The sequence below is a fragment of the Rhea americana genome, unplaced genomic scaffold, assembly GCF_003343005.1.
Source record: "Rhea americana isolate MKP2758 unplaced genomic scaffold, rheAme1 scaffold_20, whole genome shotgun sequence".
In the NCBI taxonomy this organism is placed as follows: Eukaryota; Metazoa; Chordata; class Aves; order Rheiformes; family Rheidae; genus Rhea; species Rhea americana.
Window position 1 is genome coordinate 6,961,957 of NW_028186150.1, and position 25,880 is coordinate 6,987,836.

At 37.1% G+C, this 25,880-nt stretch overlaps 1 protein-coding gene across 5 annotated transcripts in view; it reads left to right on the forward strand.

The window, feature by feature from the left end:
- The window catches only part of CHD9 (chromodomain helicase DNA binding protein 9), a 99,447-nt gene extending 78,314 nt beyond the window's left edge, over positions 1–21,133 (forward strand). For 2 of the 5 annotated variants that reach the window (XM_085303849.1, XM_085303853.1), the window contains 15 exons: positions 427–530; positions 654–771; positions 1,485–1,542; positions 1,871–1,913; positions 2,068–2,287; positions 2,455–2,657; positions 2,904–3,812; positions 5,882–6,045; positions 8,121–8,393; positions 9,224–9,392; positions 10,502–10,641; positions 11,149–11,370; positions 12,716–12,844; positions 15,289–15,393; positions 17,681–21,133. In XM_085303849.1, the coding sequence (XP_085159975.1) occupies positions 427–530; positions 654–771; positions 1,485–1,542; positions 1,871–1,913; positions 2,068–2,287; positions 2,455–2,657; positions 2,904–3,812; positions 5,882–6,045; positions 8,121–8,393; positions 9,224–9,392; positions 10,502–10,641; positions 11,149–11,370; positions 12,716–12,844; positions 15,289–15,393; positions 17,681–18,544 (3,721 nt within the window). In that variant the 3' untranslated portion in view covers positions 18,545–21,133. The remainder of the gene's footprint in view (positions 1–426; positions 531–653; positions 772–1,484; positions 1,543–1,870; positions 1,914–2,067; positions 2,288–2,454; positions 2,658–2,903; positions 3,813–5,881; positions 6,046–8,120; positions 8,394–9,223; positions 9,393–10,501; positions 10,642–11,148; positions 11,371–12,715; positions 12,845–15,288; positions 15,394–17,680) is intronic. The other 3 variants (XM_085303851.1, XM_085303850.1, XM_085303852.1) reach the window with 3 other exon arrangements.
- The last annotated feature ends 4,747 nt before the right edge of the window (positions 21,134–25,880 follow it).

The following is a 25,880-nucleotide window of genomic DNA, read 5'->3' on the forward strand; positions in this document are numbered from 1 at the left end:
TTTATTAGTCTAGCTATGTAAAACAAATTTGCTAAAACTAAATATGTGAGTAAAAGGTAAATTATTATAGTTTATATGCTAATCGGATATTCCCTGCTATGCACACTTTTGGTTAAATACTTCATCTTCCACTGATTTTTTTTTATTACTATTTTTAAATGGCAGCATTTCTATTTGAAAGTTCTTTAACTCACTACTACAGTAACTTGTGATGGATAACAGTTTAAATCAGCTCAGAAGGCTATTACAAAAGTCTGTGGAAGAACAGTCCATCAAATACTATTAAACACAAAAACAGATAGTGTGTGGTTTACAAAACTTAAGCACAGACTGCCAGAAGTTGGCAAAGTTTAAGCATACAAAGACAAAAATGCACCTCTCCTTCTGAGCATTATTGACCTTCATGCTGTTGGTGACTCTCCTTAGTGAAATTGATGTTTGGGTCCCTGAGCCAGATCACTCTGAAGTTCCTGCTGAGTGGTGGGATGCAGATGCAGATAAATCCCTTCTAATTGGAGTTTTTAAACATGGTGAGTAATACAGATGGCTGTTTATATACTTCACCACCACTCAATATAAACCCCCTACTCTCCTGCGGTTTTTAATAGCTACTTTAGAAAGTTGAATTTGTGCCCTTTCTTCACCCGTTTTAGGTTATGAAAAGTACAACACTATCAGAGCAGATCCAGCACTGTGCTTCTTGGAAAGGGTTGGCAAACCAGACGAAAAAGCAGTTGCTGCGGAACAGAGAGCAAATGATTACATGGATGGGTAGGAGTTCTTCAGCCTAGTAAYGAATGTTTTGAGGCCTCAAAATAGAGTAGACTGAATTTACATTCTGTACTTTATTTTCTTCTTAAGTGTTTTTTACATTAGTTTTATGGCATTGATGTGAAGAATACTACTTTGAACTTATTCCTAGAGAGGGGAAGCAGAACTAGGAACAGTGTAACAAACCAATCAAGTGTGGAATTTCACAGTTAAAGAAAATACGTAGCAACTTGTAGCCACTTGTAACACCTAGTGGTGTTATAACCATTCTGCCTTGTCCTGGGTCAGAAATGCTACTTAGATGCTCAAGTGCAAAAGCCTCCTGGGGCTGAATACTGCAGACCTGTTTTAACTTGTTTTCAGATCTGTCAGCTTGATACTACTCCTGTAGCTAACCAGTGACCCTGATAGATCAATTTGAGTATCACTGATAACTGCTGCGAGGCCCAACTGCCTTTACGTGTCAGTAAGAAGGATCGCAACTTTCTCATAAAGGACATCATTGAATGAGATGGCAGCTTTGAGGAGAGGGGAAAAGGACAAGGTTAAAGCCAAAGCTGCTATGAAATATTTCTGTCTTTCAAATAATAATAATAAAAAAAAGAATCAAAATAAATGTAACTAAATTTAAATGTTCTGTGTAACTGAAAAAGAGAGTAAGGATTTCTTACAATATTACTGAAATGATTTGTTATTTCTTGAAATTTTAACAGGGATGTAGAAGATCCAGAATACAAACCAGCCCCAGCAATGTTTAAAGATGACATAGAGGTATCGTGGGCATCTTTTTCTTCTTTTAACACACTCTGAATGCAACATTTTGAGTAATTTTTAAGCAAATTATTTGGTATTTTCAATATTCATCTGAACTGATACAGCTTATGTGTGTTTCCTGCAAATCTTTGTAGTGAGGGGGAGGGAAAAGGGGAACAATTGGTATATATTTCTATTCTATGCCTAATTTAACCATTTGTCCAAAATATAAAATAAATTACTGTTGTTCTTTGTCATAATCTTAAAATGTCTGCAAGATGTACATTTTAACTAAATCTCTGGAGGGGCTACATTTATTTTTTTTTTCTATTTTGTTTTTCTACAGGATGATGTTTCATCCCCAGGTGATCTGGTAATAGCAGATGGAGGTACATACCTAAAGTTTTAAATCTCAGCCTTAGTTTGAATTTTTTTAATTCCCCTGGCTCTTAGCTAAATCATACTTAGGTTGCTTGTTGTTAGCGTGCAACCATAGGCACCAGCAAGAATGAATTTGTTTGTGTAACTTTTGTTTTAATATAGATGGACAAATGATGGAGGGAGACAAAATCTACTGGCCCACTCAGTCCGCCTTAACAACGCGTCTTCGCCGCCTAATAACAGCTTATCAACGAACAAGTAAAAACAGGCAGATTCAGCAGATCCAGCCAGCATTCCCAATACAGACTAGTATGATGCAGCCTCCGTATGAAGAAGCTGCTTTAAATCCAAAGATGGCTGCTAAGATAGAAAGACAGCAAAGGTATGTGCAGAGCACAAATATTCATTTTTAAAATACATAATTATAACAAAAAATTAAAGGGGTTTTGTATTCTGTATTTTATGTATTCCTGATGAGATAATAATTGTAAGTTGCATGAAATAGTGAAGGAAATCACTGTTTCTACTTTTTCTTTCTTGTTGATCAAGATGGACAAGAAGAGAAGAAGCTGACTTTTATAGAGTTGTGTCCACATTTGGAGTGGTGTTTGATCCTGAAAGGGGACGATTTGATTGGACCAAATTCAGAGCGATGGCTAGGTTACATAAGAAAACTGATGAAAGCTTAGAAAAGTACTTATATGCGTTTATGTCAATGTGCAGGAGAGTCTGTCGTCTTCCCTCAAAAGAAGGTAAGCGTATGTATTTTAGAATTTTATCTTTAATTTTTGCCATGAATATATGCCTTAAAATTTCTTTCATATGTTCCAAAATAAAAGTGTGGGAGAAGAAAATAAGAGTAGCTCTGAAATGAAATATAAATTGAAAGTTCGTAACAGGGAGAGATATTAGCTAGTCAAAGCCATCCACTTCCAGAACTGATTGGGAGTGGCTTGGATTTTTTGTCAGATTCTCATCTTTGTTTTGTTTTGTTACAGAGCTCGTAGACCCAAACATCTTTATCCAACCAATTACAGAGGAGCGTGCTTCTCGGACTTTGTATCGCATTGAGCTCCTAAGGAAAGTACGAGAACAGGCTCTTCGGCACCCGCAGTTGTTTGAACGACTAAAACTATGCCAGCCGAACCCAGATTTACCTGTCTGGTGGGAATGTGGGACTCATGACAGGGATTTACTTGTTGGAGCTGCTAAACATGGAGTTAGCAGGACAGACTATCATATTCTTCGTGATCCTGAACTGTCATTTATGTCTGCCCAGAGGAGCTATAGTCAAAACAAAGTGGCACTCTCAAGGACTCCTACTCCCCTCTTGCATCAATATCAGATGGCACTGTCTGCTTCTCCTCTTACACCTCAGTCAAGATTGCTGGATGCTAAAGTGAATACTCTTGAGGATACAAAAGTTAAAAATGAAAATCTGAAAGAGGACCCTCAGTCTTCTGAAGAGGAATCTATGTCTACAGAGGAGACGCAGACAATAATGAAATCTGAACCTTTGAGCCCCAAAAATGGCACGTCAATACAAAATACCGACCACAAACCTAGTGTGAAGACTGAAACAGACAGGCGCATGGTTGCAGCAAGGACAGAGCCTCTAACTCCAAACCCAGCCTCCAAAAAACAGAGAGTCAGCAAAAGAGGATCTGATTCCAGCTCAGACTCGGACTCTGACTCAGACAGATCATCCTGTTCTTCCAGGTCATCATCTTCATCCTCTTCATCTTCCTCGTCTTGTTCACACTCTCGATCAGGCTCTAGCTCCTCGTCATCTTCATCTTGTTCTTCAGCCTCCTCCTCGTCATCTTCCTCATCGTCATCCTCTTCCTCATCGTCGTCGTCATCGTCTGAAGAGAGTGATAGTGATGAAGAGGAGGTGCAAAAACGTGGTAAGTGTGTAGTCTTAATTCTGCAGTAAAACTTTTAAGCTGAAAAAGATTATTCTTAATGGAAATAGATCTAAAAGAAATGAGTAAATTAAATTGTACAAAAGTAAACTTCAGTGAATGTTTTTGCTTGGTTCTTCAAGTGAGTTGGAAGAATTTTGGATAGACAGCATTTTCTTTGCTTCCTCTCAGTGCCTTGGATGAAGCAGCGAGTTAGGTGGTGTTGCCTGATTCCCTAAACAAATTTACTGTGCAGTTGGTCCCCCTTTGGGAGGAGAGTGGAATGGCTAAGCTTTCCTGCAAGTATGCAGTGTGAGCGGCTCTTCCCTGCTGCAGTTTTTCTTTCTCACTCTTGCTCATCTGCCTTTGTAGCTTACTCGCTGAGTTTTCAGGAGATCGAGAAACTTCTTTTAATCCAAGTTAGAGTTGTGCCAACTGCTTTTGTCCTTGTAAGCTGGAGGTTGACCAAGCTTGCACTTGTAGTAAAAATTTTCAAGTACTTAAAATGTTTGCTCAGAAAAGACTGAGGAGGTTATATAGCATAGGACCAAAGAATATACAGAGAGACACTTTCAGAAGTTTCAAAGTAAAGCAAAAACCACTGATTAGTGAAAGGACTTAAATTTGTACTAAACTGATCAATTGTACCTAATGTTTTTAGATACCGACCGAGACTGTACTCTACCCTTGTCACGTTCAAACTGAGTTAGCGTGTGAAAAGATATTTCTCTACGCTGTGCTAAGAAATGGTAATAGTAAGGGAAAGAAAGTGAAGTTGGGCAATGGGATTACAGCCTGAGTGAATAAGCTTCTCTTCCCCCGGCCGCGATAACTGAAGCGAAAAGGCATCCTGTTAACCCGATGGATCCTTTTGTCTGGGGAACTGACAGATGGAAGCCATAGGGTTAATTTTATGGGGAACGAACACTGGGAAATAAAATGCTGCTTAGACAAAATGCTTAAAGTGCTGCTGTCTGTAGCAGTAGAAGGACATTTTCAGAGGAAGCAGTTGTATCATGTTTCAAAACAGGGTGAGAAATAAGGAGGCTTATATGACATAATATTTGGTTCTGGATGGAAGATGCCATAACATTTGCTTCGTATACAGATATTGGGCTTCCTTTCTGCCAGCTCAGACTGTGTAGGCATATAGTTGTGCCATCCTCAGATGGCAAAATGCTGTAAATCCATCAGCCTTTCTTTTTGTGGCTATTGGTGAAGGCTGGTAAATGCTGGAAAATTCCCTTAACTTCATCTACACTTTTAAATCCGGATTTTGTTTCACATATTGTGCAACAGTTGTAGGACTGTTGGCCTGTCTTWCACATTTGAAAATTTTTAAGCCAAATAATATTAATAACAGATCACTCAATATGTAGTCRTTGTTAAGAACAAATCTGAGTTCTGTGTCCCTCAATACCTTTATTYTTTGTGCTGGTGTAATACTTGCCTTACTTTATATAAAGCACTACTTTTCAGTTTCAGTCTGCTTCCCTAATAGTGAAATTTATATTGCTGTCTAGATGGAAGCAAAARTAAAAGAAGAATGTGAAGAGAGGTATAAGCAGGTCAGAAGACACACTATATTAGGAAAAAAAATGTGATTTAAAAATTATACAGATGCTCATTTTAAAGACAATGGAAAATAAGTGAAGGATTCAACACATACCATCCAGGAAATGAAATGGAGCATTGTTAAAARCAGTATGCTCAGTAAACTTGCCACATTCTGGTGATAGACACCCTCTCTATTGAACCTAATACTATGTTTTATAGAGCATGTTGGTTTGCAAATTAAATACTAGTATTAAAAGTATGTAAGGGTTGCCTGTCAGATTGCTCTGAAGCACATCTGTTTAAAAAATAGCTGAGTGTTTGATATGTTAAGTTCTTGAAAAAGTCTTGGAAAATCCAACAGATCCGACAGATTAATTCTTMGGTTTAACTTGATGTTTGGACTACTTTGAAAGTTGTTTTGTGTATTTYGTTTACTTGAGCCTCTTACAAGATTACAATGAGTGTATTTATTCCCTTTTCTTGCAACATGAAATTATATTAGTGATTTTATTTAGCAGAAGGAGCCCCTCACATAAAAGCCTACGATGAAGAAAGTGTCGCTTCTCTGAGTACGACACAGGATGAAACCCAGGACAGTTTCCAGATGAACAATGGGACACCAAATTCCAGTTATCTCTTGCAGGGTGGATACATGTTGGCAGCATCCTATTGGCCAAAGGCAAGTTTCTAATGCTGCTTTGAAAACCAAAGGCATAGGGGAGGGTTGGCTGTGACGTATTCAGTTAACTGTTAAAACCAAAAATTACTCAAGCTGTGGGGAGATCTTGAAAAAAATAGGAGTTGTGTTCATGATAAATTGCAGTAAAATTTTGGCAAGTATTTAATATACAGGTTGTACAGCTGGAACTATAAATGAAAATTTGTTTACATTCAGAAAGTAAATTTAGAGGAAGTATAAATGAGATAGAGATGAGATAATTTATCAAGTATTTGAATGAACTTAGTCAGTAAGAGTTAAGAGCAGTCCAAAGTAACTTACAGTGAAACAGAGCAAAAAAACACTTAAGTTTAGAAAAACTTTCTTAGTAGTAGTAGGGCTCCTTCAGCTGCCGTGTAAAGTCTTGGTTAATTTCTTGAGTCATGATGAAATTTAGACTGTTAACATACCCTTTATGATAAAAATTTTAGCATGTGATTTTTGTATGTTGAAGTTCTAATGTATACTTTGAAAAGAAAAATCTTGACTGATAGAGAATTCTCTTTGAAATAAATAATGTATATTTTTAAGTTTGTTAGTCTTATCTGAGTTTATATGGCAGACATAGCTGTAGGATATTTTTTTCATTTCAGAGCTAATACTCTTTAAAAGCTGTTTTTGAATAGCCAAAGAGAAAACTTGTGGAGTTTAATTCATAGTTTGGAAATCTACAGGCTGATTTCTTACACTTTCAGTCCTTAGCTCACTAAGATTCAATGAAGCAAAATTTGTGAATTGCTGAAATGCCTGTTCAGTACATGTYACAGTACACAGCTGCCATGTTAAACTTAGGGGTTTCAGTGGTATGATCCTCTGCTTTTAGTTAGAGAAAAGCCTACAGAATGTTAACTTTGTGCCATGTTTTTTTAATTTATATTTCTCAGTATTTTTGAAGCGTTTTTAGGATACTCATAGTGTTTTCAGATGTGCTGTTTCACAAAAAATATACCTATAATGACATTTTACTGTGAAACATGATTTCAAAATCTTGCTCTTTGGAAGAAGCATGAGTCGCAATTTTTCTTGAAAATCCACAGCTAGATCACAAACTTCTGATGAAGGCAAAGGTTTCAGAGGTCAAGCAACTGAGGAAAGCCCGAAAAGGAGGGCAGTGCAGGAGATGGATAGGGTGATGGAACAGGCTTAGTGTTTGAACTTCAGCAGCTTTTAGTCTTGTTTACATTTACTGTTGGGATGTGTATTTCAATCTAAATATTGCTTTTCATGATTTGAGGGAATTTATTTGAGAAGAGCCTAGCTTTCACATGGAAGTTGCTTGGCAGGTAGTGAAAAATCTCAGTGTACCAAATTGGACAGAAAGATATACATATATATATATATATAGATAGATAGATATAGATATAGATAGATATATATATTTAATGCAGGGCTTTATTCTGAGAGGGTCTAGAACATGGAAGGAAACTTACATATTGAGTAGTTCTAGTGTTCGCATTTTTATTTGACAAATGAGTATACTCTGAAAGTAGCAGAAAACTGATAGTCTTTTAGAATCTACATGTGATATATGTACTTTATAGTACTAGCGCTGAGGACTAAAATGATTTAAAAAGCTGAAATGAGACATGAATAAAAGTCAGTAGATACAGTTTCATAGATGCTGTTTTCCAGATACAGTATGATACTGCTCACAGGTTCTGTCTGTGTGAAGTTAACTAGTAGTTCCTGCCTCAAGCAAGTCGAAGCCAGACCTACAAAACACTTCTTTGGTAGTTACTGTATCTTGCCTTTAAAAGTTGGCGCAGTAACGCGTTCAAGCATTTGCAGTGACAAATCGACCCCGTATCGATGAGAGAGACTGCGTACTTGTTTGCAGGTGGTGAAATGAAGTGCCAAGGTGGCTTGCACAGACTCCCGCAGGGAATCTGTGCAAAGCCAGGAACTTAAAAACTATCAGTCCAAGTCCAGTGATTAACATTTCCCTTGATTTTAAAATGCAAGATTATACGTACGTGTAATGTATACAGTGTTGTTAAGCATTACTTTTGTAAAAATATTTTCTCTCTGTTTTTTAGGATCGAGTTATGATTAATCGGCTTGATAGTATTTGTCAAACAGTGTTGAAAGGTAAATGGCCTTCAGCAAGAAGGAGTTACGACAGCAATACAGTGGCATCTTTCTATACAACCAAACTCCTGGATAGCCCGGGTGCAGCTGCAGACTACAGTGAACCCAGTGCACCAACACCCCCTAGTGCAGGTGTTAAAGAAGAATATGATCAGTCACCACAGATGTCAAAGGTGAAGAAGCATGTACGAGAAAAGGAGTTTACAGTGAAAATCAATGACGTATGTTTATTTTTATTGCCCTAGGACCTGATTGCGATTGCGGTGTGCGGCATGCTTTACCTGCAAGTGCCTGCCTGCTCTCACTCTTTACTTCCTTCGCACACTTGTTTGTGGGTACTGGGGTCTGCTTCTTTGGGGCATTCAGTGTATATGCACATATATATTTTTAGTTTGCATAAACCACTGGAGGGAATCATTGTTATTTCCTCCTTCAAACAGAAAGTTTGCTATTACCTTGCTTCCTCAGACAGCCTATTTTTTGCAGTTTCTAAGAATATGATCAATAATAAAAGATGTTTCTGTTCTGTTTGGCTTTTTTGAACATTGTGGCGTGTCCCACGCAACTAGCACTTTATCATTTTGTGGCCCTGTAGAGGGTTGCGGGTCAGTTTTGCGGTTTTATGTACAGGCTAGAAGCTTCAGAATGCCTAGGGATTTTTTTATTTGTATTATTTTTTTTTTTACACCTGCAATTTAAGACCTGTTAACTAGCACATAGAAATATATGAAACTTTTTTCCTGTAATTGGATATGACGTTTTTGTAGGACTAGATTAGAGAGTTAGACAGCTGTTCAATGGCTTGAGTTTTCTGTTAAGATACTAATTATTTTAAATCTATGTTCATAGAAGTAATTCTCTGAAATTTCCAGACTTTTTTTTTTTTTTTTTTTTTTTTTTTTTNAAGAGAAGCAGGACTCAATTTAAGATCTGCAGTTTTCATTCTTCCTCAACTCTTCTGGAATAACTGTTTGAATGTGAGAACCCTGATTATGAAGTAGTCATTTCTACTTCAGAAGAGACTGTTCTAACCCTGGGATTTATTTAACAGGAAGGTGGTTTGAAATTGACTTTTCAGAAGCAGGGACTGTCTCAGAAAAGGCCATTTGAAAGCGAGGAAGGGGCATTGGGACAGCAGCAGTACCTGGCTCGGCTTCGTGAACTCCAGAATGCTTCAGAGACCAGTCTTGTCAACTTCCCCAAATCACTTCCAGAATCAGGTATGTTCTGTGACTTTTTAAAATATTGGAGGGCATAGGGATTAGTAGTAAGTCTTCTATTTGGGGTGATTCTGTTTGTCTGCATACAGTAAAGGAAGAGAGAAATTCACAATATTACTTATTCCAAACTGCTTTCTAGAGGAACTCTCTCCAGTGTGTAGGGAATTTAAGCACCTAAGTTGAGGTGTGGAGTTAGACAACATGAACAGCCTCACAGTATCAGTTAGTATAATGCTTGTTTATTACAAGTATCCTATTACGCGTTTTAAGCATCCTCAATAGGAGGTTTTAATCATTTTAAAGTGTAACATCTCCATTGATTGTAATAGACGTAAATCAAAACGTGTGGCTAGTTTCTAAGCGAAGATGAAGAGTTCCAGTTTTATGCCTGTGTTATTGTCTTTGCACTCTTCATATTCTTTCCTGTCTCCTGCAATGAAATAGTGAAGAACAATAGTCTAGAGCCAACTTCTTGTTTTCATACCTTATTTTCCTGATAGTTAAGAGCAGATATACATTAACAGAAGAAGACATTGAGACTGAAATAAGAAGTTAAAATTTGGATTAAAATATTTGTAATGAATAGAATTGAGTGCTTGTTTTAGGCCAGCTTCTGATTAAATGACTGCAAATCATTGAGACACACACATATATATGTATATATATATATATAAAGGAAATATTTTTTATTTATATTAAAAAATACTAACCTTCACTTCCATTTTGTGGTTTCTTATTCTTCTTTTACAACATATCATTAAAATCTTGTTATAAATGTTGTTATAAACATTTATGTAGGGCTGTCTGCCAGTGTTTGTGATGTCAGTGGTCTTTAATAGCTCTTCTACTTGTACAGGTTCGTTTGGGGATGCTTTTAAATAGGAAACTTTCATAGTAGAGTAGCTTTTCAGATCCTCATATTAATAACACATTTTAAATGGTCATAAAAAAATAGGTATTTTCTGTTACGTATTATGCATAGAAAATATCTGCAGAAATTATCTGTACTGGTACTACTTCAAGTAATTTTATTTATTTTTCTTCTAATATGTTTCTTGTTATAAACAGCTCAAGCTTCATTAATTTTATTGCTTCATTCATTTTGCTAGGTACTTCCAGTCAGTTAACAGCTAGTGCCAATGGAGTGATAGTTGACAGTCAGCCTGTAGTGAAAAAGAGAAGAGGAAGAAGGAAGAATGTGGAGGGAGTTGATGTCCTCTTTATAAATAGAAATAAACAACCTAATCATGTAAGTAAATTTGAATCTATATCCAAAAATAAGGCCCAATATGCTGTTAATCTCTTAATCAAGCATTGACCCGTCAACAGTCAACAAGTTTATTACTCAAAACAGTTTTTTCTGAAGTTGTTCGCTGTAAATTTAAGATGACAAAATGAGAATTGTTTCATTAAATATTACCAAAATGCAACATTCGCAACTCTTTATAAAAACTAAACTATATATAGTTCTTAGTTTTGATAAAATGTAATTAGTAACGTATTATTAAAAAACATGACATTTGACGTAGCAGCACTTTCAGGTATCTTTTTCCCAGTGCCTTTTCTGCCAATATGTGTTACAAGGTTTGATCCTACAATGACTTAGGTGGAGCTTATCTTTGTGCTAATGAGTAGGGTCTCTGAGTTCCTGGATGTGTGCATAATGGCTCGCAGGACTGTGGCCTTTGTTGCATTGTGTATAAAATAGTTTCTGTTTTCCATAGAAAACTTAATCAAATGTTTTGAATTTCTCCAGGTTAATCCAGGTATTAACTCCTGTCAAGTTGCTGCGGGAATAAACCCAACGCTCACTTATGTTCAGTCACAAGGCATGCTTGATGCGGAGAGTCCAGTTCCTGTTATTAACCTAAAAGACGGAACAAGGCTCGCAGGTGATGATGCCCCCAAAAGAAAAGACTTAGAAAAGTGGCTGAAGGAGCACCCTGGCTACGTTGAAGATTTAGGAGCTTGTATTCCTGTGAGTATTCTTTTCAGCTCTGCTTTAGCTCAGTAGCAAAACATCTCTCATAATGTACTTGAATTTGTATTGGGTTTACSTGGAATTCTCTCTCTTTTTTGTTGTTTATTCTTCTATATTGCATTATTTAGGAAGGAAAATATCTGTCTCCTGGAATTTCTTCTTACATAATTTGTGAGCTCCACTAGCCTTCCATTTCTCTCGCAAATATAATTGCTAGGAAAAAATAACATTAAACATGTATATTTGATCATTGTCTAGTTTTACATAGATCATAAGAATTATCTACAATAAGAAAGTATGTTTTACTACGTTAGCTAGTTAGAAATGATCAGAGCTGAAGATACRTGAAGGTGAATTTAGTGATGTGCAAGGGGACTGAAGATTTGATTGTGGAGTATGTCTCATCTACATTTCAGTGGTATGGTAGTATTGCATTGTGCGAGTATGATGAAAAGTGGCTTTATATCCTGTCGCCATGCAGCCTGTACTGCTGTGAGGCTGTTTCGGCCCAGGTGCAGGACATGGTATTTTTCCTTTGTTGAACTTTGTGAGGTTACTGTCAGCTTGTTTCTTCAGCCTGTGGAGGTCTTCCCGAATGGCACCTACCCCAGTAGTGTGTGAGCCACTTTCCCCTGCTTGGCATCATTTCTTGAGAGTGTATTCATCCTGTCCCACTGTCCAGATTGTTAATGAAGACACAGGATAAAAAGTGCATTTCCTGAGAGTTCCATTTTTCGAATAGTAAATAAGTCAAATTTGACAAAAATAGACCAGCTTTTGTAAATCCTAAGGTTATTAACTTCAAGAAACCAAAACAACGTGTAGGGGCGAAAAGGCTAGTTGTTCTTTTTGTTAAGAACGTTCTCTGTAGTAACATGTTTTGCTCCAACACGTGTTTTTCAACAACTGTGTGTCTGTGTTTTGCTGCATCTGTTCCTCCTTTCTTCTCTCTGAAGTAGTCTAGTGATTAGAAATAAGAATTGAGATAAAATTTCAAAACTTCCAATGAGGCATTTTTATCTCTGAATTAAGGATTGTATTTAGAACACCAAAGTATGTACTAAGAAATTAATTAAATATGCAAAGAGCATAGTATAAAATTCTGAGGATAAAAATCTGCATTTAGTATTTTTGAAGCGATATAGGCTGTATAAACTAGATAGTCACACAATCACACAATCTATACTTTCATTTTTTTAAGTCATAGGAACAACTATCCAAAATGAGTAAAAGAAGGTAACTTCAAATGAAAGCCTGCCTAAAGAGAATTTGCCAGTATCTTAACATATTTTGAAACAGTTATATCAGAAAAATATGTGGCTTTTTAATTCCTTTGTAATAGAGAATGCAGCTGCATGATGGGAGACCTAAACAAAAAAGACACCGTTGTCGAAACCCTAATAAACTGGACGTTAATAGTCTGACTGGTGAAGAACGTGTTCAGCTCATAAACAGAAGAAATGCAAGAAAGGTATTCATGTTACTGTCTTCATTCCTATCTTGCCAAAACCAAGTTACCTGAAATGAAAAACACTTAATATTTAGCCAATTAAATTTTATGTACAAATTAAATGTTTTTGTGTTGCATTTTTGGCACAAAATAGGAAAGTCAATGGCAATGTTCTAGTAAGTATTTTGAAACTATGGAAATACGCAAGATTGATAGAAACTTATTCTGGGGTTTCTGTTCAGAACTGAATACTCAATATTCTGTGCTATCTAGCTATATATATRTATTTGTACACACATATATATGTATACTGCAGTGCCACTGACTGAAAGTGAATTCCCATACAGAGGCTATCCTGTGAAATGTTTTGTTCCATAGTAAAACTGCTTTAGACAGATTTTGATATTTCTATTACAGTAAATATAAGGTTGTTGTCTTTTCTATGTTACTGATTTAATTTAGCTGCAGTAACTTTTGCAGAGGAAGTTTTTATTTTCCATAGAATCTTTTTATCTTGAAGACTGGCAGCAAAGAACACTCTAAAAAGACCCCACTTTTACATTTGAATTTCTCTTAACATAGTTTTCTGTAGGTTGTACTAATCAAATAGCAGCTATCTGAAAAGTTCTAAACTTCATGCACATCTTACRATTTATGTCATTACTATTGTCATTACTTATGTCATTACTGCTTTTGAAATGGTTAAAAATACATTGATAGTGTATCCCACGTAGGAACTTGTTCATCAGAATTTGTTAAATCCTGTGTGCTGGAATTTGAGGGGAAGGGTCTATCTTTTTCCTTTTCTTATCTCTGCTGTTCAGCATTTATGATTCACCAATATACTTGTAAATCAAATTGCCAAGTTAACCAGTAGTGCAGTAGGGGAATAAAAGAGGAAAGGGAGTTCTTGTGTGAAAACCCAGGAGGGGAAGGTGGGATGCTTAGGTGGTATTTACAGGTTTTTCAGTCAGATGATCAAAGTTTGGGAAATATATGATGAATTCAAGCCTTCCCCCAAACTCCTTTTAAAAGCAGTATGCAAGAAAAGCACCTCAGAACACTTGTTTGTGGAATGAATTTAAACAGTTGTGTGGGATGGTGTTTTGAATGCCAGTGTTGTACCAGAACAGCGGCGTGGTGAGGGAGCCTTTTCGGTACTGCATCACTGCACAGACCACTTTCTCTTGTGATACTGCTGCCGTGACTTTCTGTTAGAGAGCAGTTGCAAGGAAAGCAGAGTTATTTTCATGCTGCTATTTTAAGGTCAGAAGCTTTGTGTGTCTAGAGAAGAGAGGCAGAATTTGAGAGTCCTTAATCTCTTCAGTGCATTGAGACGGCAGCTCTGAAGCAGAGCCTGTGTAGTGCTAGTCCCTCGATAGACAGGCGCGCTTGGCTTCTCTGTGGTAAGCCATGCTCTAGGGAACCCTTTCAGAGCTGATGATGAAGGAATGAGAGATTTGATCTTCGTTTGCGGTAAGAGCCTGTTTTCATGATGGCTTTTTTTTTTCCTTTAAGAAGTTTCCCCTGATAGCTGAAACACTCTTCTGTTCCCTTTTATTATTGTCAGCATTCTCACTTGACAACCTGCCCCAAGCTCGTGTGGGTCACCAAACTCTCCAAAACTTGTGTGTGGTGTGGGTGGGTGTTGGTTGTTTTTTTTTTTTTTTTTTTTTTTTTTTTTTTTTTTTTTTTTTTTTTTTTTTTTTTTTTTTGGGGGGGGGGGTGTAACTGGGATCCGCATTTAGTAGCATGGGGGAGGAACAGAAAGCAGAAATATGAGTTGATGTTGCAATTTATTTTAGAGAAAGTTGAGCAAAAACTAGAATTCTTTTCCCTTTCTTCTTTTTACTAGAGACAATCTGAWTCAGTTTATACTTCTGGCTAATCTGTAAACTTAATTCCCTGCTTGTATGATTTTATTGCTGAGACTTGCTCTCTAGCAATCTTGACTCAAAATTAGTCATCTTTGCATGAAATAAATACAAGAATTTTACAAGAAAAGCAGAACCTTTTGATAGAAGTATTTTTAGAAAGTGACTGACATGATAGGATAGGTACTAGATAGAGGACAATTGTAGCAAATATGATTGGATGTAGCAAATACGATCTTGCAAATCCTTGGACCTCTGTTGTTCTCTGTTCACTGTTTTGCCTGCTGTTCCATTCACTGCATGGCTAAAACGAGCTCTGTCATTAATACTTAATCTGATAATAGTAGGAACATCGGTTACTGAAGTTACAAAGTATGAGTTTAAKAGATGATGATGTTCAGAACAAATTAAGAATATTTTGCCTAATCCAGTAGGAATAATCAAATGCTCTATCTTGTTGATAATTTTAATTGGGGCTATTTGTATTGTTTTACATAAAAGGCAAAAATGAAAGTGTGTGACAGTCATGAATGTTGTCTATTTTCATATTAGAAGAGAAGTATTTCTTGACTTCTGTTTCTTACTTCTCAGGTGGGGGGTGCTTTTGCTCCCCCTCTGAAGGATTTGTGCAGGTTCTTGAAAGAAAATCCGGAGTATGGAGTGGCTCCTGAATGGGGAGAAGTTGTAAAACAGTCTGTGAGTATTTGCATAATAAGATACCTGTGACGTGAAACGCGTCATAAAACACAAGCAAACAAAAGACATGTTTTTTATTTCTGGTGTATTAGTAAGTGTAGGGTTTGAGTCCATATTAGGTTTTCTGGACAGCTCAGTTCCCTAAAGTGGCACAGCTCCGAGTAGGAGGAGGGAGGGGGAGGCAGTGACAACCCCAAATTAGAGATTTGTTTCAAGGTGCTACAGAGCTGTGACTTCTGCACCTAGTAAATACAGCCTTGAAGGTTTTTAGGCAAGGTGTTAGTCCACGGAATAATTTCTTATCCTTAAAATTATAGTTATGAAGATAAACACTATTTTAAATATTTACTTTTAGTTTTTAAATAACTTACAATGTACACTTTTAATTCTTACAAAAAGAATGTTATCACCTATCAAAATGTAAGTCAAATAGTGAAATACTTACTTTCTTTACTTAGAGTTTTTGTTTGTTTTTAACTAAAAACTGGTTTTGAGATTCCAGTGGAGGGAGCGAGGCTAATAAATTTTAAAAGCTTGGTATCYTTTAAATGGTCGTCTTTTCAGCTAAAAATATGAGTAATATCTGTACTTCATTAGTGAGGTGACTAAATTAGACTTGTATTAGAGCTTTCAAGCCCAATTTTCACATGCATCATTTCTTTTGTGCCCATTGATTCCCATTGCCAGTGTTTTGGGGAATATGCTTGCCCTACAGTTTCACCATTACCAGTCCTGTTCGTGTAGGGATTTTTCAACAAAGCTGGTGGTAAAAGTAACGTGTTCCCTTGTAGCCCTGAGCTGCTTGCTAGTAGCAAGATCCATTTGGTAAATAACTTTTCCTAGACTGGAACTTACCAGCGTAGCTTTAAAGGGGTGCATGTGTCCCTGTATTTGTATGCTGTGTGCTCCMATGTGTACCTGCGTATATGGACATAATTTTACATTTAGATCACAGTTAACAGGGAGCTTACAGAACTAGAGACACTTATAGACACAATTTCTACATGTTTATGTCAATCAAATAACTGGGCAGCTGCCTAGTTAAATTTTATGTCCTGTATGGATAGAWGGATATACAGACCTGTGAGAATGATTTCAAAGGTCACTTTAAGCAATTTTACCTCTTTCTGATCAATTGTTAGAGACCATTTGAAAAACTGCTACAGAAAAAAAAGATCTATCTAGAGACTTGTTTAGTTTATGCAACAATACCAAAAACTCTGATTTATTAAAAAGTAATTATRCTAGAATTACAAAGGTTATTTTGCTTGAGATTTGTTTTTGGTTAAGTACCAAAAAAAAAATGCAGTCTTATTTCTTCCTCTACTAAAACTTGTCAGAAGCATGTTACATTAATGCTACATCTTCAGCCTCCAGCAAAGAAATGACTAAGTCAAATTCTGTTCTATTTCATGTTAGCTAAATTGTAAATCTTTCTGTCAAGTTCTAAATTCCACTCTCTCCGGTACCCTTGTGGGACATTCTGGTAGGAAAAAAAGTAACTAGGAACAGGATTAGACTGCAGTGAACAGAGGTGTAAATAACAAAGAATTCTTTTTAGAATTTAGTACTGTATTGTATTATGGAGGTGATTAAGAGTTTATCTTCTGATTGCCATTTTTAAAAGGAAYTTTGAAGATAATGCATTTTAAAGAATATGTTAATGTACAATTACAGTTCTTTCTTYGTCATCAGATAAAGGACTTATAGTGGTAAGGAATGCTATGCAAGCCCCTAAAAGAAGTGCTCTGAATTTCATTTTAATTGAGCTTGAGTCTATTTATTCTTAAGTATATGGATGATGTAAAATATGAAGGCATTAAACAGACACTAGCAATAGTAAAAAGGACTCARACTCCTGATCTGTGTGAAATCACACATTTATATTTCACCTCAAATTGAGTAACTAAGGTCTCTTTTTAATGAGGCAGTTACAAATTAAATGACTTGAATGTGGTAATATCCCAAAGCAGTGCTATGTTTTATATCTTGAATTCAGGTTGCTCCTCTAATTAGCTGTACTTGGCCTGATCTACAAAGAACCCTCCAAAGATGAGTTAGCAGAGCGTCTTCAGAGGAGACATCACAGTAGAGACCTCACTGGAACTGAGATTTAAATGCTTGAGATGTGTTAGTGCAAAGTCACCGCAAATTGCAGCGAGTTGTCTGAATATCAAGTTGCTCTGCTAACCTAACAGAATAATCTTTGATATGTTTACTGTATGCTCGGGTGTTCTTCATTTTCATGCTTTCAAAATGCTGAAAATACATGCTGCATCTCTTGCAGGGGTTTCTTCCAGAAGGTATGTTCGACCGTATTCTCACGGGGCCTGTTGTGCGGGAAGAAGTGAGCCGGAGAGGAAGACGGCCGAAGAGTGGGATTGCCAAGGCAACAGCAGCTGCAGCCGCTGCAACAGCAGCCAGCGTCTCGGTTAACCCTCTGCTAGCCAACGGGTTGCTGCCGGGCGTGGATCTGCCCAGCCTGCAGGCCCTGCAGCAAAACCTGCAGAATCTGCAATCGCTGCAAGTAACGGCGGGATTAATGGGCGTGCCGGCAGGCTTAACCACTGGAGGGGAAGCAAAGAGCGTGGCTGCCATGTTTCCCATGCTGCTGTCAGGGATGGCTGGATTACCAAACTTGCTGGGCATGGGCGGACTTCTCACAAAGTCGACAGAATCTATTTCAGAGGAGAAAAAGGGAAGCGATTCAAAGGAGGCAGATATAAAGAAAGAAAGGACAGAAGACCAAAATATAGATATTGGTGGTGAAAACTCTGTTTCAAATTCTCCTTCGACATCCTCTGCTGCTGCAGCTGCCAACCCTCTATCTCTTAACCCGTTACTTTTGTCCAACATACTTTATCCAGGGATGCTTCTCACTCCAGGCCTTAATCTTCATATCCCAGCTTTGTCTCAGTCCAATATTTTTGATGTACAGAACAGTGAAAACAATGACACAGGCTCAGCCAAGCCCACAGAAGAAAAAGAGGAAAATTCTAGGGTTAGAGATCAGGAAGACAAAGGGGGAACAGAGCCAAGCTCTCACAACGAAAACAGCACAGATGAGGGTTCAGAGAAAGCAGATGCTTCATCTGGATCTGATAGTACATCGTCTTCATCCGAGGATTCAGATTCTAGTGATGAAGACTGACCCCAGACTCTGCACTTAAATTATAAACTGATTTTGAATTTATTCTTTAATTATTTCATTGTAAATAACCCAGTGTTGAGTGCATCAATGATTTGCTGACCGAACATTTCAGTATTTGTTTAGAAGTGCAAACTGCTTTCAGAGACGTTTTGCATGTAATATTTCTTGAAGTTCATAAGTTTCTGAACTTGTATGTACTATCAAATACACAATGGTGTAAAATTACAACAAAAGGCATTATAATTTTGTTGGGGGGTTAATTTTATGAAAATAATGCTCGAGTAAGAGCTGTATATTTAATATATTTGCAGTGAACACAGAATACTTTATGCATATTATTGATTTAATTTGAATATAGTTTTACAGCCTCCTTGACACTTATAATTTACAGATCAAAACTCAGCAATAATTTGGGCAGCTAATGAATGTCATGAAAGCTGTAGAATCTACATCACCATCCATTGCTTTAATTACATGAAAATGCTCTAGTGTTGTGATGCACTGCTGTTTCCAATTCAGGTACAAGTGTGTTTAAAAGAAGATAAATTTTTTCCCAATCAGCCAATTAAACTGGCTACCTGTTACCTCAGCTGAGTTAGTTTAGGAAGTTTACATTGGTTTCTATTAACTTGTTTTCAGGTTTTGTTTTCTTTTCTAAAGACATCCTGTATGATATCATGTTAAAATCTGAGTTATCTGAGATATGACTGTTGGGTTGTTTTTTCTCATTACAAGAGTTTGACAGTAGTAAAGGGAAAYTAAAACAAACAGTCTTATCTCATGCTACTTGGCACCACAGAGACCTATTTAGTTTACACCTTGCAAAGTTTTGGGCTCCCTGCACAGAATTAAAAGTCACAAAATAAGGAGTAGTTTCCCCAAGACTCAGAAGAGGCAAACTGTCATAAAGTGCCACTGAAAAGACCTTTCAACACTGCATACTTCATGTAAAAACTGTTTGTTTGCTTTGTTTGTGTAGATTTCTATTTGTGTTTTATGTCATAAAACCTCCTGGAATTACCAGTTAATAATGGTAAATAAAGTATAGATAGTTCTGAACTCCTTTTGAGTTTAAGCTTCTCTACAGATTTAAATCTGACTAAATATTAAATATTACCCCAAATCGTTATTGGGATATCAGTTCATATATTATGCTGAGTTGCCCACTAAAGAAAAAGCACTTTGACTAGTAAGGAAGACAAATTATTCCTGGAAACCACAAGAACAGGGCATAAAGCATCTGTTTAAGTCCAAATCCTTAGAACCCTTTACTATATAAAATCTGTCTAATATTTGATGTGTGATATGATTCCTCCTTCTTCTTAAGCTGCTATTACTCTGACACAGTAGAGGCCCAGATTCACATTTACGTAAGTTCTGAACTAAGTGAGATTTCAATTGACCTTAGTTATATCATTTGTGGTCCAAGAATAGGCAAGTGTTAAGAGAAAGTAGATACAGGTACTGGTAGAAGTCATTGAAAAAGCTTTACAAAGGGATAAATTTAAAAATAAAAAACAAAAAGCTGTATATTTTGATATAGTTCTGTTGCTTGCTTGTACAGTAAAACTACTGTGTTGTTTTTTTACCAAGAACTTTACCAATGAAATATAAGTTTCTATGTGCAAAATAATTAACCCTATGATTAGAAGCAGTATTACATGTAATTACACAATTATACAAGTACCATTTGGATTGTGCTGGTTACGTATTTTCCCGAATAGTATTCTGGTTTTTGGCCCTTCATGCAGTGTCTTAGCAATAGTCAAAATTAAAAACTGCCAAGAGAAGGGGGTAGCAATTTTTCATCATGAGAAAAATGTATTGCATATTTAATATTTTGCCCTTTGTAATATAGCACTTTTATTTAACTAGGATGCATCTATGAAATAGCCAAAGTTTTACAAACAGTTATTAACTTAGTTTGCTGATGGACTACATCAACAATACCATCACCTCCCACCCTTACCCCACAGAAGAAATCCTAAATCTTGTGGCTAAAACAAATTTATATCAGATTTATGAAATAAACTATTTTCCTAATTATGCTCAAGTGAGTTTGGTTACCATTCTAGTGATTCTTTCTATGTAATAAGGCAATTACAGTTTAAAGTAATGAAGGCTGGTGTAGACTTGAACATAATATATCGAGTTTATTTTTAATCAGTATGAATCAGAAGGGGAAAAAATGTCCCACTATCAGCTATAAACTATATGCAAATACGGTTGTATAAAGTTAAGGGTTATAAGGAAACCTCAGTAGAATTACACTAATACTGAAGTTAAAATTAAAAGGATATCCAAGGTGATGATAAAGTGTGTGTTGGTAGTTACTAAAAGAACCTTAGCTGTTATTGCCTTGTATTTCTATCCCTTGTTTCAGGCTTCATGATCCAAGTCTTAGTCCAGTTTTTTCTTTTGGACATTTGCAATATTTGCCAGTTGTGTTCTGTGTAGTCTGAATTTGCTTTCTGTAGTTGAACAAGCGTCTTAAAAAGTCATTTGTAATTTATTGAATTACTTTCTATGATGTTCTATAGAGCAAATGGAAGTTTAATTATTTTTTATTAAACATATTCTTTGACTACCCATGATGTCAGCCTCAGTATGTGAAAATACTGTTGTCTGTGTAAGGATTAAACATTTATCTGTGAGCGGCAAAAGTTAAGATTGAATGTTACAGTCTAAAAATGTAGTTGTTCACAAGATGTTAGAAAGTCAAGCCAGAGATATAACCTTTTTATTTTCCCCACAAACTGAGGTCAATGTTTTGCTGCTGTTGTATAGCCTTTCTGAGAATCAGTTTCAATCTCCTTCCTGTAATTGTTGCCTTACAACCAAAATAAGCTGTTGCTCCCTTCCTCTGTAGTTATGGTTAGGAAGGAGAACGCATTCTTGGTCTGGGTTCAAAACTTGGCTTGATGTGAAGTAATCATGTGTCTACTGTTGTTCCAAGGTTAAAATGTTGGAAGTGGATACCTTTTGAATTTTTCTTTTTAAAACTCTACATTACTTTTTAGATGCTTACTAAGTCTTTTAATTTTGTACACAAAACAGACTATTGCTATTTTTCACATATTCCATACAGGGGRTGGACATTTCATTTTGCAGATCAGTTTTTCGATGAGATTATTTTCATGATGATCTAGGTATGGTGTTGGTGTTTAATTTCTTACACTCCTCCAAACTCTTTATGAATCAGTATCTGCAGCTGATGATCTGTTCAGACTATTAACAGGTTGTCCTAGACAAACTCCAGCCATATTTATTTTGTTTTGTCTGAGTAAATCCTTCTTGCCATGTTATTTGGTAATGTATTTGTCAGTTATTGCTCTGTACAGCAGTACTGGTATACCATCAGGYTCACTATTTTATGCCTACATTTGCAAAGTAGTGAGATGATGTGTGTGKGGGTGCTCAGGTGCTTAATGTAAAGGGATCTGGCATGTAGCACTGTATGGAATTATGCTGTGAAAGTGATTAGCATTTAGCTGTACAATTTCTGATCTAGTTCAGCTGTATCTATAGTTATCTCCAAMATGAATAAGCTCTAACATAAGCCACAGTGTAATGTGAGATTTACACTGCTGCAGTTGACAAACATTTCAAATTTTACATCTGTGCATTGTAAGGATGTTATACTGGGATTATACTGGGGTCTACAGAAGAGACCCTTATACTAGTGTAGCTATGAGAGTTTGCAAAGTAAAGCGCAAAACAAAACTAYTCTGGGCTGTCTAAACAGCTCTAATGTTATACAGAAAATAGGTATCATTTCTTTGCCCCTTTTTTAGAGGAAAGGAAAACAAAGACAGTAAAATGATCACAGATTTCCATAACTGGACAATAACAAAATCTTGATCCCTTTGTTTTAATTTCTGTAATATGAACTAATTTTTTTTCCATTAAAAGATACAGCAAGGACTTCTGATGGTTAATCGTCTCTRAAGGTAAGTTTCAGTTAATATTTTCCTGAGGAAGAACATGTATTTTAGTTAGTCAATATTTTAAATGCAAATATGTATGAGCAGGATTGCTGCTAGTCAGCACTGGGTATTTACATACAGTGGCATCTCGTTGAGAACAGCAAAAATAAGTCGGTATCTCAGCTGCTTCAGTTCACTTCCTGGTGCATTAGTGAAAATCCACTGTAATGAGCAGCTCGTGCTAATCGAGCAGACTGATCTCAGGTAACTGGAAGAGGAACAGGCATTTCTTTCTGTAGCTGCTTTTGCTACGTAGTGTGCAGCCTTTAGCAGAAAGGAGGGGGAACACAGCTGGGTACTGTCAAAGCCTTTATTTAAGGRTGGCAGTTTTTCCTTTCAGGAAGCAATGAAAAGCCCTTTTACCAGTAACCTGCCTTCTACTGTATTTTTCTATTTACAGTAGAAACTCATGTACTTCTGTATATAGAAAAGCTTGCTAATGTTTAAACATCCTGTGAACATGCAAGACAATGACGAAAGATCAAATACCCTTATTTGAGGGGTATATTTTAAATACTTAAAAGGAGAGGCTTTGGAAAAGGTTAAACCCTTTTGGTCAGATTATTTACACTGTCAGGGTAGAGAATGTCATCAGGCAGAGAACAACTATAGAGCTGGTTTTGAAGGGGCCAGGTGAAAATGCTGGAGGATGTTACATTTCAGGCTGCCTCCCCCCCCCCCCCAAGGCCCTCCAGCTGAGTAGAGGTTAGCTTTGTTACCTATTTGGTCTTCTAGGAGGAGGTCCTTGCAGAGATACTCATCTTGGTATAAATTGGATGTTTCTGCTTCTGCATTTGAAAACGAAGAGATCAGAGTAGACAATCTAACCCATTAACTGTTGTTCAATTAGGTAATATCTGAGAGTTGTAAGTGAAAAAAATTTTAGGAGAAAAATACTTAGCTTCTAGTAGTGATGCTAGAGCCTTTAAAATGTTGACAACAGAGGAGTGCTTGAATACATTATAACTCTAGTAGAGTGAACAAATTACATAATTTACCATTGCTGAAGATCCAGCCTGCCTGAAGTGATAATATTTTGACTTCTTTATTTCAATTTTGAATGAAGTATTTTAGGAAGAACGTCCACTGAGAGATAAATACAAAGAATTAAGGGAAGATTTCCACAAAGTAAGCTAGGTAAAGTCTTGAAACTGGGATGTATGTATAGGTGAGTATCTCCATTTAGAATGTTTACGTCCTTAAAATACTTTAAAGTACTTTATTGTGACTTACGCAACTTGAACTTTGGGTTGAATTTAGAGTACTGTAATGCAAATTAAAAGTTATCTAACATTGATTCCTTTTTGAAACGTGTCCTATTTAAAATTAATCACTGTAGCAGTTCTCTTAAAAATTAAAAGATGGAGGCTATGAGGGTTTTGTTTGTTTGTAACCCTGTTTTTCTTTGAACTCCCTCTGTAAGTAAACCACTCCACAAGAAAGGAGACACGCACTACTCAGAGGATCCTGCTTATAAGGTCATTCAGCAAAACAAGAATTTGTTTCCATGTGTTTTGTCCAATTAAACCCTGAACAAGATCTAAGAGTACAAAATTCTCATTGGTGTTCTAGATAACTAACACTGAGCCAAGCTCTCTTACTGTCACTTCTGCATGTAAGRGAGGATGCTTTGGGTAATTCTTTGGCTCCTAACATCAGATGTAATATTGGAACCTCTTTTCACCAAAGCTCACCAAAATTGACAGTAAGTCCTTCCAGCTGTCTCCAGTTCTCAGAAGTGAGCAGCTTTTGATCTGGTAGCTGCTGCTGCGTCAGCTCCTCCATGTCATGCTGTTTCATCTCAATTATGTCTCTCAGCTAAAACAGGTGGTTGGAGCTCAGCCCTTTACTCTCCTGCAAGGGAGTTTCTAACTCCTAGTCCTAGGAAAGATAAATATACACCGCTTTCTTTTGTAATGCAGCAGCAATTTTAAGCTGAGTAAATACAGAATTCAAGTATCTGTTTATAAATAATGATGGGTGTCTCCGGGTGCTGTCCAGACTGTCCTGCAAAGGCTGCCTGTCAGATGCAAATAAGTTTTTTGGCAGTGTTCAGGAAACTCTGCTTCTAGTTTTAATACTAAACAAAGCTGTGTCGGGAGAAATTCTGCTGACTCTGGTATCTCAGATTGTTCCTTTTCTGATTTTTAGTGCAATGAACACTTCTCAGAGACATGAGGAGAAGAAACATGCTCCCTTTTAAATGGAATCTTGAATCTGTCTGTGATCATTTGTCTCCATCAGCTGAGGCTTAAAGAAGGATATTGAATGTTTCAAGATTCCTGATGAAGTTCTGCAAACTGGCAGTATTGGAAGTAGCAGAAGACTGGCTGTGCTGGGAAGGACTCATGGAAGGATCCTGGAAAAAGGTTTCTGTGATGCACATTGTTTCTCCCTACACAAGTCTCTTCAAGAGCTGGTCACTCTGGACTTCCCTAACATCAGACTTTGACTGGTATGTACCCAGCCTTACCTGGGAGCCTACCTTATTCTCTGGGGGTAGACAACATTAGCCACTCTTTTGAATACTTCCTTTTTGCAGAGGGCATTCAGTATTTTAGGTCAGCACAGTTAGGGCCTGTGTCACTACTCTGCAGCTGTTTGGCTTCAAGATTTGCTACTCTTTCCTTGTGTTTTACAAGGAGACTGTGGTTTCTTACTGGAGGAAACAGTAAAGAGAAGTCATATGGCACAAAAAGATTTCACTGTCTTTCTAAAATGTCTAAAAATGCTTCTTGTGTAAAAAATCAATAGTTAAATTAAAAATAACCTTATTTTAAAAGTTTACTTGAATGTTCTTATTTAGAAATCTTACATCACTTATAAAATGTGGACACATAGTGAGGTATGCAGGTATTATCACAGCACAATAACCTTATCCCTAACCTTGATTTTGTTTATCTCTTAATATTTGGGGATTTTGTTACTTTTTATCCAAATGATACTTTCAAGTAGAAAGCAGAATTAGTGTAAACGTAGGTTAACCTAAAAGCMTTTGAAGTACTATATTAAGACTTCTGGCAGGCAGGGAACAACCCCTCCGTGCTGTATCTCAGACCTGCTAGCAAGTTCACAGATCCCCGAGATAGAGATGTGGGGAAATACATCTCGTCCAGCCACGTTAAACTAAAAAAAACACCGTGTCAGACCAAGCAGCTCTGCTGACGAGACTGCGCGTTTCCGGCCGGGCTGCTGGCGCGAGGCACGGCGGGCGGGCGGCCGCGGCGGCTGCTGCGTCCTCGCCGTCGTGGCCTGGCCTGAGCCCGCTCGTCCCCCGCGGTGTTTCCGCGGAGGGCGGGAAGGCCGCGTCCCCCCCTGCCGCCGGCGGGGGCCGAGCGCCGCGCCGCGCC